Source organism: Moschus berezovskii, chromosome 11 (genome assembly GCF_049115385.1).
Source record: "Moschus berezovskii isolate FMDL1 chromosome 11, NW_MosBer_1.0, whole genome shotgun sequence".
Lineage (NCBI taxonomy): Eukaryota > Metazoa > Chordata > Mammalia > Artiodactyla > Moschidae > Moschus > Moschus berezovskii.
In genome coordinates, this window is record NC_142470.1 from 58,825,425 (window position 1) to 58,840,002 (window position 14,578).

The 14,578-nt window shown below is 38.9% G+C and overlaps 1 protein-coding gene across 9 annotated transcripts in view; it reads right to left on the reverse strand.

Moving 5' to 3' along the window:
* The window catches only part of IMMT (inner membrane mitochondrial protein), a 40,492-nt gene that overhangs the window by 21,541 nt on the left and 4,373 nt on the right, over positions 1-14,578 (reverse strand). For all 9 annotated transcript variants that reach the window (XM_055399718.2, XM_055399716.2, XM_055399715.2 and 6 more), the window contains exons 2-4: positions 6,573-6,646; positions 5,653-5,842; positions 946-1,057 (exon numbers count right to left, since the gene is read on the reverse strand). In XM_055399718.2, coding sequence (XP_055255693.2) covers positions 946-1,057; positions 5,653-5,842; positions 6,573-6,646 — 376 coding nt within the window. The remainder of the gene's footprint in view (positions 1-945; positions 1,058-5,652; positions 5,843-6,572; positions 6,647-14,578) is intronic.

Genomic DNA, 14,578 nt, shown 5'->3' on the forward strand with positions numbered 1-14,578 from the left:
ATTTACTGTTCTCTGCCTACTTCAGCCCAGCTTCATTTACTCCTTGGTGGAACATGCCAAGTCTTTGCACCAGCTAATCCTTCTACCTGGATGCTCTTCCCCACCAGTCTTTTACATGACTGACTCCCTCATCTCTTTCTGGTCTTTGCTCAAAAGATGCCTTCAGAGGAAACTTTTCCTGCCCACTCCATTTAAAACTGCAATATTCCCTCCCACATTTACCATTTTATTCCATCCTATACATAAATTACTTGTGCATCTATATACAATTTCCCTCCCCTGATCCCACTAAGAAATATGCACAGCATTTGTAGGCTTGTTTTTACTATTTTGTTCATGGCTATAACCTCAGTGCCTAGAAGACACCCACCACTCGGCACACAATAGATACTCAATATTTATGGAACGAAAGGTGATTTTATCAAGGCAGGAGTAATTACAGAGAAACAATAAATTCAAATGTATGCTGAACAGGTTAGGATGAGGTAAATGCTGTAAATTGGTGTGGGATTACTTATAAATCATGAAGACAAAAAATACCTGCATATCAAAACCTAGGTGAAGACACTCCGATACTAAGACAGAAGAGAGAAGAACGAATGGGTGAACAAGTAGAAAAAAGGAGTGGGGAAAGAGAGCAAACCTTAAAATCTAAAGAGAGGGAAAACTAGGAGTCAGAGAAAAGGAAAAAAGTAACTGTGTTTCAGGCAAAACTGATTCTTGTTCTTACCAGTACTCAGCAGCTGTTCAAAAACAAAAGCCCCATTCCATATCCCACTCAACCCCTAAAATGAGGGCCAAGAAGACACCAGAGAACGTTCCTTCCCCAGGGTGAGGGAAGACTCCTTCATGGGGACAGACCCCCTGACCTTTGACCATGGGTACAAATGCATTAAACAGTTCATTTACCCACAATTTTAAAAGAAGGATTCTAAATATAGGTACCTGTTGTTGAAGCTGAAGTATCTCCCTTTTGTTTTTGAGGTTGTGAGGCAGGCTGTTTCGATTCTTTCATTACCTCTGATACACTAGAGATTTTCAGTGGACCAGACTGAATCTTGGAAACAAAAAACATTTAACGTTTCAGACATAAATAGTGTTTTTTAAAAAGGCAGCATACAGTAACTTGTATTATTTAAAAAGTCAAGTTTTTCAAGCTTGGGAGTTATCAATAATTCACAACAATGTATTTTATTAACCACAGTAAGAGAACCCATCATACTAGGAAGTTGTAATCCAAAAGTAGTCGATATTTTAATAGTAACAAAAACTTCTCCTAGAGTAACTAATATACTTGATATATGACCTTCCCTTTAATTACCATTACTTTTATGTGTACAACACTGAGAAGGCTATTTCCATTCATTTTCCAAATCCAATTATGGTGTCTTCTAAATTCATTCTGTTAGAAACAAACATTTTTTAAAAAGCTCTGAGTAAAAATAAAAATTCATTTTTCCTTTCTTTAATCTCCAAGATTCATGCACCTGCACTTCCAAGATACATGATGCAATTGTAAAGCCTGCTTTCCTCTTTCTTAATAACCACAAACTTTAAGTTTAAGGCACCATTCACGAACAGGATTGTCAAATGATATGGCAGAGAAAACTACGAGAGTAGTTTTCTGAGTAACAGAAATGTTTTCATTTACCGCCTATGTGGTCTCCCTTTTTGCAAGAACTTGGCATTGGGACTCAGATATCCTAAGATGACTACTCAACCATAATAGCAATGGTTCTGAATTTTGTCACTACCAGAAATCAGAAATATACCCATTTTCTTTTTATTAAAATCTTATTATTTTTATCTCATGACATGCATGTTCATTATAACAAGCAAAATAGTATCAAGATAAAGCATTGTTTTCTTTAGTCTCTTCACTGCTCCTTCCAGCCTTCTCAGGGAGCCACTGCTAATGCTCTGAAATCTATCCTTCTACCCATGAGCTCAGGTATATACACATATGCAGCTTTTCATTTCTTTAAACAATCTAAAATAGGTAATTCTATATTATACAAATTATCATATAACTTGCTTCTTTCATTTAAAACACATTAATATATTTTTTTCATTTAACAACAACTTATTTGCTTCCAGGTTAAGAAATTCTTTTTAGTTGAATAATATCCCAATTGTATATCCTAATGGAATTTCAAATTTCATAATCTGGGTCTATTATTCCACTATTTATGGACATTCAAACTGTTTCCTGTTCTTTGTTAAGCATTCTTGTCCACAGACAACTGAAAAGCACTAGAGTATGATGTCTGCAGGATAGTTTGCCACAAGAAACACTGGGTCAGAGGACTTGTATATTTTTAAGATATTATCACTTTCCCATGAGGTTCTAGCAACTCACTCTCACAATGAATAAGAATGTGTTTGTGTACAGATATGATCTATTTGTAGACTCAGTTGTTCTATTTCTCTAATTTCTATTCCTATGTCAAATCTTCTTGTTTATAACAACAGGAGTATAACAAAGTCAGTATCTGGAAAGGCAAGTGTCACCTGACTCCCTAACCCAACACTTTCAAAATGTCCTTGACCAGTCTTGTACATGCCTTATTCTTCCATATGAACTTTAAATCTGGTCTAATTCTTCACCCTCTGGAAAAATCAATTAGAAATTTTATTAGATCTGTGTGTGTATTTATGTATACACATATACATCATAAAAATATTACTTCTCTCAAATACATACATATTTAAGAGATTCGAGAGAAACACATATATTTAAGAAAAATGACATTTTTATGGTACTACATTCTATCCAGGTACATAACATTTGTCAGCATTTAGGGAAGTTATTGTCTACGCTCATCAAAAAGACTTCAGCAGGGGAAGGAGGAGGTGGAAAAAATTGAAAGAGCAACATTAAAACATATAATTACCCATATGTAAAACACAGAGCTAGTGGGAAGTTGTATGTAACACAGGGCGCTCAACCTAGTGCTCTGTGAGGACCTAGAGGTGTGGGATGGGGGTGGAGGGGTGGGAGGGAGGTTTAGGAGGGAGGGAATATATGTATACTTAAGGCTGATTCACGTTATTGTACAGCAGAAACCAACACAACATTGTAAAGCATTGATTCTCTAATTAAAAGAAAAAAGAAAAAAACTAAATTCAGATACAGCATTTGTATCTATAATGAGACAATAAACTAGCCATGTGAAAAACATTTTAGGATTATCTTCTCTCAGTATTTACTGTCTATGCATAAATAACCATGCTGACACTAAAAGGGTTACCAGCAAATGAGATGCATAGTTTCTAAAATCGAAAAGCTTGTAACAATGCACAACTGAGAGTACTGAATAAATGCGACGAAATAAAAATAAAATCACTAACTGCTACTGGAATTCAGAGGTGAGAGAAAACTGACTTTGGTCTGTGTAGTGAAGAATGCCAGTCTTGAGGAAAACAATAGAAGACAAAAGAAAGGAAGTCATTCTGGGCAGAAGACAATCATGGGAAGAGGTATACAAATAGAAGGGATCTCTGCTTAGTCTTCTGCTTTACCAAGGACCTTGGAACAACGCCTGGTACGCAATATTGACATCTGAGTAAATGAATGAATGAAAAGTACAGGCACATCCACACGGTAAACAAGTACAAGAGCCAGGATTTACGTGCAGGACCATACAGAGATAAAGGCAGAAGTGTAAGAGCCACACTGCCAAGGGTACTGGATGTCAACCGAAGAACCAGCAAAAACCATAAACCACAGAAATAAAGGGACCAACAGCCAGCTCCTAGGCTAACATTTAACCACTCTTAGCTTCACTTTTCGTATTCACCCATGAGACGATCTCAAAGCCTTACTTGTTTTCATATTCTGTCTTTAAAACAATAGGAATCAAAGTCCCTGATTAAGTGATACAATGAAAATATCATGAAAACACCATAACAATTATTCTAGAAGATTCTCTAAAACTGATAGAAGGATGGCCTAGATGATGTTAAGAGTGACTGGGGGGCCCAGCCTGGAGGTGGAAAAGAAATACTGTGTGTAGGGAGGAACAGCACTGCTGATCTGCAGAGCACTTCCACTTGTCAGCTCTGCATGTCTGCATTACACCACCTCAGAATTTGCAGTCTTTTTTTAATTCTTATTTTTTAATAATATTATTTATTTTTAGTTGTACTGGGTCTTCATTGCTGCACGGGCTTTTCTCTAGCTGCAGTGAGCAGGGGCTACTCTTGCAGTGTGCGGGCTTCTCATTGTGGCAGTTTCTCTTATTGCAGCACGTGGGCTCAACAGTTGTGGTTCCGGGGCTCTAGAGCACAGGCTCAATAGTGATGGCACATGGGCTGAGTAGCTCCACAGCATGTGAGATCTTCCCAGATCAGGGATCAAACCTATGTCTCCTGCACTGGCATGCGGATTCTTTACCACTGAGCCATCAGAAAAGCCCTTGCACTCTTAATTTGCTTTTTTTAATATTAATGATTGTACCATGCTATCAGGTAGCCAGGTTAGAATTCTTGGATTCACCTTCACAGTTGCCCATATTTTGCTTGCTATCCTCTTTTGTTTAACCTCTAATATTTATTCTTTTTCTTGCCACCATTCTTACCCTATTTCTGACTTTTAACAGCAGGGTAGCAAAAGTGGAGCAAGAAGAGGTCAAGGCTATTCAGAATGACACTTGGAAGTCATGTCCAGGGAGAAAAGAACAATACTCTGAACTGTGTAGCCTGACTCTATGCTCCTGGATGCTTTCAGCTATTTCTCCCAGGTCATGTAGCTCAAAACAGACCCAGGACTTTAGCCATAGGATTCTGCTTCTACTGAAGCTGCAACTCTATCTTCCTGAGCCAGCATAAACACTTTAAAGTTCACATGGATGAATAAACCATGTAGAAAACTAAGAACATTTTGTATCATTTCGGGTAGGGGCAGGAGAAGTCAAAGGACACCTGCTTTTCCCTACAGTAACTCTGTCACAGGTCTGGTCTCGAGACCTTGCTACATACTACACAAAAGACCTCTATCCAGTTTCTAACAAAGAACTGGTCAGCCACGTTCAACCTCATAGACTAAGGAAATACCCAATACCAAATCAGCAAAATTCATGCTCTCTTTAGTCAATCTTTTTTTCAAGCACCTGTTTGAAAGAAGGAATATGTACGATTTAAAAAAAAAAAATTGTAAGCCTCATGGAGAAAAGAAAAATGAAACTGAAGAAAATTCACAAAGTTCCAGGAATACTGGAAGATATTCCCGTCACTGAATCAGTATGTAGCTGAAAATTCTGTGACTGCTTTGTGATCTAAAAGGAGCCATTACTAACTATAACATGGGGATCCTGGTGTCATGGCCATTCTCCATGTATGCTTTCAGCATTCTAAGTCGGAGTCTGAGAGCCGCAGTGCTGGAGGCTGACACAGAACCCCTGGGTCCACAGGGTTACTTCTGCCCAAGCTGCCCATCCATTTAGCCTGTGGGCCACATAATTATTTTCTACATGATGTGGACCAAATGAGAGCACTTATGGAACTCCAAAGGGATAAAAATCCTGCTCTACGAAACATAAGTTCAAGTTAAAGAAAAATGACAAACAATGCTGGCAAAATATTTTCAAGATGAAAACAACCTGTTTTTCAAAGTATTCCAGAGGATAAACTGAAACTGTTTAAAACTCTTACCGGTTTCTTTGGCAATGGAACAGTGTAAGGTGGGGAACCAAGGACCATCTCAAAGAGTTTATCTGAGTAAGGTATGGTTTTCTCTACATTCTTCCGGAAATGGGAATCCCATTTGGCATACAGGATGGTACCACCAATACCGCCACCAACAAACAAAATGCCAGCTCCAGCAATTTTGCTAGCAGACAACCTAAGTGAAAGAAATAGGAAACACAGGTTTATTTTTTTTTTTGACTCTCCTATACCTTCTTTCCTAGACCAGTGTAAGTCTCAAAGACCTTGAAGCTCCACTTCTCTACCACTGATTCAGATCACAGCAGCCCAGTTTATCTCCACACGCTGCACATCACCTTTCCCTGGTTTGTTTTTTAACATGTCCAAAATAAAAAAACATTTCTTTATGGATAACTTTTCCTTAATACAGTAGGAATATCTAGGATAGGAAGAATGAAGCAATCGGCCCTTTCATACTTAAAACTTAGCATGTTTACATTCATGAGGCATCCTTTGAACCCCAAAAACAAGTATCACTAATTTTCAAAGCTCCTCTCCCTTAATTAAGCATTTCTGTAAATACAATAAAATAAATATTATGAACTAACAAATACTTTTTAAGTTCCAGTGTGCTGAGTTCTAGATATAAATCTATTTGCCACATAATGGAAGCTAGCACAGGGGGAGGGGGATGTCTACCTTGGATGACATCCAACCACCAAAAGCCAAAAGGAGCACCATAACAAATTTTCACCTACAAATACATGTGCTCCAAAGGTATTATGAGAAAAAGCCAGTGTTTCTAACCTTTAAAAAACAAGATTTTAAGTAGATATTCCCATATTCAAGGAATGAATACACACACACACACACACACACTTCAGCACACAGTTAAAAGTCTGTTTATAGGGAGATATGCTACATACCGAGAACTGCCTGAAGTGGAGTATCTGCGGCATGGTCGCAATGGACGGAGGACAAACTTCCCACAAAGACAATTCTAGATGGGAAGAAGAAAACATTACAACCAATAGTTACAGGAACCTAGAAGGCGTTTAGGGTTGGGAAGGCTTTTAGGGTAGGGAATTAAATCCTTTTACTACAAATACAAATGTCTTTCTTAAAATTTTATTTTACTTTCATAAACCAACTTACCATGAAACATATTTACAGATCCTTAAAAACAGTGACACTTCCTGCACCCCAAGACTCATATAAAGTTACTTTTAAGAATTCAACAAAAAGGGACTACTTTTAAATTTCAAAAAAGGGGACTATGAAACCACTCCCCCCTCCTCCCCCACTGCCTGCACCATGCAGCTTGTGGGATCTTAGTTTCCTGACCAAGGACTGAATCTGGGCTCCTGGCAGTGGAAGCATTGAGTCCTAACCATTGGACCACCAGGGAATTCTCCAGACCACTTTTTTTTTAAACTGAAGTATAGTTGACGTGGGCTTCCCTGGTGGTTCAGTGGTAAAGAATCCATCAATCAATACAGGAGACATAGGTTCAGTTCCTAGGAGAAGAAAACGGCAACCTATTCCAGTATTCTCGCCTGGGAAATCCCAAGGACAGAGGAGACTGATGGGCTCCAGTCCATGGGGTAGCAAAAGAATCAGACACAGCTTAGTGACTAAATAACAACAACATAGTTGATATACAATATTACGTTTCTGGCTTACAAAACAGTGTTCACAAATTTTTAAAGGTTATATTTCATTCATAGTTATTATAAAATATTGGCTATATACTCTGTGTTGCACAATATACCCTTGTAGCTTATTATTAAGAAGTTTATACCTCTTAGTCCCCTATCCTTATCTTACCTCTCCTGGTTCTCTCTCTACTGGTAACCCACTAGTTTGCTCTGTTTATCTGTCAGTCTGCTTCTTTTTATTGTAAGCAAGTAAGTGTTAGTCGCTCAGTCGTGCCCAACTCTTTGCGACCCCATGGACTGCAGCCCACCAGGCTCCTCTGTCCATGAGATTTTCCAGGCAAGGATACTGGAGTGGGTTGCCATTTCCTTCTCCAGGGGATCTTCCCAACCCAGGGATCGAACCCAGGCCTCCTGCACTGCAGGCAGATTCTTTACCGACTGAGCTACAAGGGAAGCTGTAGTTTTTTTCTGGAGAGAAAAGGAGGATGCAATTGAGAAGGTTCACACAGGGCTTCTAAGAGTAATGCTGCCATTTTTAAAAACTTGTACACAAGTGTCCTGTTGTTCATGTAAGTAATATCATATAGTACTTGTCTTTGATTTATTTCACTTAGCACACTGTGATTATAAAATAATCCTTGCATGATTTTACTCTGATGGTTTCATTTTTTTACGTTTAAATCTTTGAATCCAGTGTAAAGTATATGGTATGGATTAACTATTTTTTCCTAAATGTCTATTCAGTTGTCCCTAAATCACAAACTGAATAATCCACTTCTTCCAACAATTTGAAATGCCACCTTAAAATATACTCAATTTCTTGATGCATTTAGATTTCCTAATTTGTTCCACTGTTCCACCCTATTCACACACTTCTATTCATAGACAAATACCACAGTGTTTTAAAGACTGCATCTTACAGTTAGGTTTTAACCTGGTAGAGTTAGTCCTCTCTTCTAGTACTATTTTTTTTTCAGAATTTTTCTGGATTTTCTTGCTTTTGCTGCTGTTTTGAAAGCTGAGCTTCCAATTAAACAACTATAACAACTGTAATATGCACCCTGATTTAAGAAGAGATTAAATGTGAAAAAAAATTTACCTTTTATGACCAAAAAATAGTAGCAGTAAGTTTCATACCTCTATACCAAATAAATACATAAATAAATTACTGTATCCTGACTCAAATTAATAGGTTTTTTTAATCTGAGATAGTGGCTCCTGATTTTAAAAACTGGCTACCTGAATAGTCTAAAATAAATTTTATATTCCAAATAAAGCTTTAAGTCAGGAAACTGAAGCTTTTTACCATTTTATCATACAAGTATGAATCCCTAGATACAAAGTTTAATCTTGCCTATTAAATATATATACACCTATACCTTCTAAGTCTCTTAATCCTCAAGTCTTTTACTCTATAGAGGTTTCCTCCAGTAATTATTGGAAGAATCTGCTTGTTTGACCTGCAGAATTTTCCACAGACTGGATTCTGTTCCAGGTGCAACTTAAAACACGCCAGTCCTCTGTATTTCCTGCAACCTGGAGAAGAATCCAGACACTTGACCAGACTCAGGTTTACTCACTTTGGCAAGACTGTACATGGTGGTGTTTTCTTTCACTATGGAGGCACACAACGCCTGCCTCTCTCTTTTTGTAATGTTATCAACTGAGCTGATTTACAATGTCTAGATCCATTAATTTATTGGAAGTTGCCAAAAGTCTGATTCTATTTTTCATTTATAGTTTGACATATTTAATAAAGAGATGCTTACCCTCATGTACAATGTACTCACTCAGCTGTACAGTTTATGGGGGAAAAGAAGGATAAACGGCTGATTCTTTTTATCCTTTTATCCAGTCATCTTCTGATAAGGAACAATTGCAGGGTTCTTTGGTTTTCATTTATTGCAACAGATTGTATTTTCCAAAACTTGCCACATTTCACATGCTTTTCAAGAACCTTGCCACCTCCCCAGAACCCTGTAAGCTTATACGATCCCAAGAACCTCCTAAGTAACCTGCTTAGAAATGAAAGATATTTACTTATATATTATTTCCTTGTATGTATACATGCATACGTGTGTGCTAAGTCACTTCAGTCGTGTCTGACTCTTTGTGACTCCATGGACTAAAGCTCGGCAGGCTCCTCTGTTCATGGGATTTTCTAGTCAAGAATACTGGAGTGGTTTGCCATGCCCTCCTCCAGGGGATCTTCCCAACCCAGGGATCGAACCCACATCTCTTAGCATCTCCTGCACTGGCAGATGGGCTCTACCACTAGCGCCACCTGGGAACCATATGTATATACAGTACAACGTAATCTTTATCCGTATAATAATAAATATAATTTACTGTAAAAGAACAAATAATGTTATGGTTAATTAATACCACTAGGTTTGGGGTGATCTGTTATACACCGATAACCAACCATATGTTTGCACCTGGAAATGGGGTGCTACTATAAAACATAAAACATGTGCTAATGACTTTGGGATGGAACTGGGGGGTGGAACTGAAAGCTGGAAGGGCCTTAAGGAGACTGCTAGCAGAAGCCTAATGATCTTCACAGAAGCTGTTTTGGTGAGGGCTTAAGAAAAGCATGAAAATATTTTGGGAACCTGGAGGAAAAAGGAATCTTTGTATGTAGTGGTAGAACTTTATCAAAACCCTCACAATGGTAAGATGTGGGAAAAAGAAAATTAGGCACCACTGTACATAATGAAGGGACTTCCCAGGTGGCACTAGGGGTAACGAATCTGCCTGCCAATGCAAGAGGTGCTGGAGACATGCTGGAGTTTGATCCCTGGGTTGGGAAGATTCTTCTGGAGGAGGGCATGATAACCCACTCCAGTATTCTTGCCTAGAGAATCCCATGGACAGAGGAGCCTGGCAGGCTACAGTTCATGGAGTTGCAAAGAGACATGACTGAAGCGACTTAGTACACACTATAACAAACTGATGGATTTAGCTAGACAGAGTATCAAGCAGAATGTTCACAAGTGCCTACTGGTTCCTTTCAGCTGAGTATAATAAGGATAGAGTCAAGCTTCTAAAACATAAACCAAAAAAACTGTTTAGCTTGCAAGCAAAATTTGAAGGAAACAGAAAGGACCCAGCACTTGGTGGGTTAAAAAATGAGACTGTTTCTTATTCTCAGCCTTTCCAGTTAGCAAAGATCCTTGAAGACCTCAGAAAGATCTCAGGAGGTGCTCCTCATAGAAATTTCTACACTGAGAAAAGGCTCACTCAGGACAACCTTAAGAGTATGCAACCTATATTCCTTCATTAAACAACAGGACTGCTGAGAATCTTAAGGGGTTTCAGACCACAGCAGCCTCACAGGGAGTCTAAAATGGAGAACAGCTTATCCTGGTCAGATTTATGGATGTGGCTTTTGTCTAATGGAGAAAACCCCAGAAAGACCCACAAGAAACCCAGAAAGTCATTAAGATGGAAAACAGGCCAGCCTGGATTAAAGGGGAAAGAATACAAAATGAATTGAAGTTTCTGGGCTCCAGAATGTCTACAGACAGACATTAGTCTGAGAAAATGATTCAGCTGCCAACAGGCTATGTTTCTAGAATAGGAAGGATAATATAAGGAGTGAAACCTGAAGCCCAGAGGGTAGAACCAAGAGTTAAGGAGGAACATGCCCAAGCAGAAGGACTAAGTTCTAATTAAGCAAGCAGCAACTCATGCCAGATAGATCTAACATTTGTTATGAACAGTGACTGCTGTATGTCTCTTTTTTTTTCTGCCTTTTTGGATGGGAGTGTCACACTCTATTGTACACAGGACACACGGGGAACAGATAACTTATCTCTTTAGTTCACAGGTCTTTAGACTGAAAGGAAAAGCACTTAAGGAACTGCACCCAAGGGATCACACCCAAATGTTTTTTGTGCAAAGGGAACTGATTTGATGACAAGATCCTGGTCTGTTAGTCTAAGTCTGATGCTGTGATGGGATGAGGTTCTGGAGGGTTCTAAGGAAGGCTGTGAACACATCTGCATATGGGAGGGATGCGAGTTGCTGTGGCTACAGGGCAGACCATATTATCCAAAACTGACTACAGTAATACTTCCTGTGATATTAGTTCTTCCAGCAACTCACTGCTGCTGCTGCTGCTGCTGCTGCTAAGTCGCTTCAGTCGTGTCTGACTCTGTGCGACCCCAGAGACGGCAGCCCACCAGGCTCCCCTGTCCCTGGGATTCTCCAGGCAAGAATACTGGAGTGGCTTGCCATTTCCTTCTCCACTATCCGCCATCAAACCGACATCTGTGCACCATTCCCTGGAACCAGGACAGGCCTAAGTTATCAATTTACTAATAAGGGCAGTGACGGTGATACTCTGTGACATCTGAGACTAGGAGGACATAAAGGGAACACAGCTTCTGCCTGGCTCTGCCTCTCATCACACTTGCTCTTGGAACCCAGCCACCAAACAGAGAGGAAGCCCAGACACATAAAACCCCACATGTAGGTGTAACAGCGCCAGCTGAGGTCTCAGTTGCAGCCAGTATCAACTGCCAGACATGGGAGTGAGGAAGCCTTTGAGATGACTCAAAGCCACTGCCTGACTACAGCCTCATGGGATGCTGACCAAACTGGCCACCTGAGGCCAGGAAACCCCCACAACTGAGTAAGGCAATAAATCTTTTACCCCCAAGCTCAAGGTGCCTTATGTAGTTACCACAAACCAAAACAGGATCTTTATCAACTCATAGATTTAAATACTTTTGATGGATTTAAACCAGCTGCAATTATTATTTGAAAACTCAAATTGTCCCAATTTTGGCCAATGGCTACTACTTCAAGTTTATTATGTGTTATATCACTTTAATATTACACACACACACACATCTATTTATCTATCTTTAGATATCTACCTGGAGGACTTCCCAGGTGGCGCTAGTAATAAAGAACCTGCCTACCAACGCAGGAGGGCTTCCCTCGCAGCTCAGTTGGTAAAGAATGTGCCTGCAACACAGGAGACCCAGGTTCAATCCCTGGCTCGGGAAGATGCCCTGGAGAAGGAAATGGCAACACTCCAGTATTCTTGCCTGGAGGATCCCACGGACAGAAGAGCCTGGCAGCCTACAGTCCATGGGGTCACAAGAGTCGGACATGACTTAGTGACTAAACCACCACCAATGCAGGAGATGTAAGGGATGCAGGTTGGATCCCTGGGTCAGAAAGATCCCCTGGAGGAGGGTACAGCAACCCACTCCAGTATTCTTGCCTGGAGAATCCCACAGACAAGAGTAGCCTAGTAGGCTACAGTCCATAAGGTCGCAAAGAGTTGGACATGATTGAGCATGCTTGCACACACTTCATATATCAGGTCATTTCCAAGTACCTGGTGCTTTTTCTCTGCACGGTAAAATTCACTTATAAAAGTCACCATTTAAAGTGCACGTCAGTACCATTTAGTGCATCCACAATGCTATACAACCATCACCACTATTTAGCTCCAGAACAGTTTCATCACTCCAAAAATAAATTCCTGTACCATCGGGTCTCCCCACATCCCCTTCTCCCTAGCTCCTGGCAGCATTTATCTACTTTCTGGCTCTACAGAGACTGTTCTGAACTTCTTGTATAGATGGAATAATGCAACATGTTGCCTTCTGTGGCTTGTTTTTAAGGTTCATCTACATTGTCACATGTATCACGTATGTAACTCGTACTTAATTTCTTTTTGTGAAATTAGTTTGAAACTAGTTCAAACTGAATGAACTAGTTTGTTGTATAGATACACCATATTTTGTTCATTTAGACATCAGCTGAACATCTGAATTGTCTCTATCTTTTGCTATCAACATTCACCTACAAGTTTTTGTTTGAATACCTGTTTCCAGTTCTTTGGGGTAGAACTGCAGGGTCATACGGTAATTCCATGTTTAATTCTGCACCATTTCACATTCCCACAGTGAAGTATGAGGGTTCCAATTTCTTCACATCCTCACTTGTTATTTTCTGTTTTTATCAGAACCATCCTCTTGGCTGCAAAGTGGCTACTTCACTGTGGTTTTGATTTACATTTCCTTAATGTCAAAAGATTTTGAGCTCTTTTCTAGTGCTTGTTGGCCATTTATACATCTTCCCTGGATAAATGTCTAGTTAAGTCCTCAGCCCATTTTTTATTTGGGTTGTCTTCTTGTTCCTAAGTTGTAGGAGATCTTTACATATTACGGATACTAGAACTTCATCAGTTATATGATTTGAAATATTCCCTCCTATTCTTTTCATTCTTGTGTCATTTGATGCAAAATATTTTTTAATTTTGTGAAATCAAATTTATCTTGTGTCTTTTGGTGTCCTGTGTTAAGAAACCACTGCCAAATCAAAGGTCTACCTCCAAAACTCTTTCTTAAGCACCAGACTAAACTCTCTCTTTATTCATACAAACTAAATATTCTAACTTTAACACAAAAGATACTAGACACCTCTTAATTCTGGAATACCTTTTATTAATAATAAGCAACAATATAGAAAAGACATACTCTTTAAAAAAAATTTGCCTTGACATATAACTTTGTAATAAATGTTGTAAGGTTAGCGCTGCTGCTTCCAACCTATAAAAATATGATTTAAGCAAACAAAACAAACAAAAGGAGAGATAAAACACACAATTTTCATGTGATGTTTTGGTACAGTCCACTAATTCCTTAGCCCTACCAAACTAAAGTGAACATAGAAAAGGAAACCACAATCCTGGCAACAGAGACTGTATGTAATACAAGGCCCCTCACATAAACCCTATCCAGAGGTTGCAGGTTTCCTTTATAGATTAGGGGGTAGCTGTAACTGCCATTTTTGAAATCTGTCATAAGAATTCCTCCCACACAAACAAAAGACATCCAGACATTAATGGCCAGTTCTACATTTGAAATACAGATTAATATGCAACAACTTTTTCTATAGTTAACTAAAAATAGTTTTTAGGAATCATGCATTAAGATTAAAAATATATCACACACAAAAAAAGTAAATTTGACATGAAAGCAGTATTATTTCTCAGTAAATTCATATTCTAGATCTAGGAGAAAAAGGGCTCTTCAGTTATGTAAAGAAATGGCAGATATTCATCAGTATGGCAGAAGCAGGAAGGTGACATTTCCCTAGTTTTCTCTTCATCTATGTGTGGATATATATTACCTATATATTCTCAATCCTGTATTCTAAGTCACGATGTAAAATGCATTTCAAAATGATCTAAAAGCAACTGAACTAGATAAATAAAAATGAAGAATAAAAAAAAGATTCTAATATCC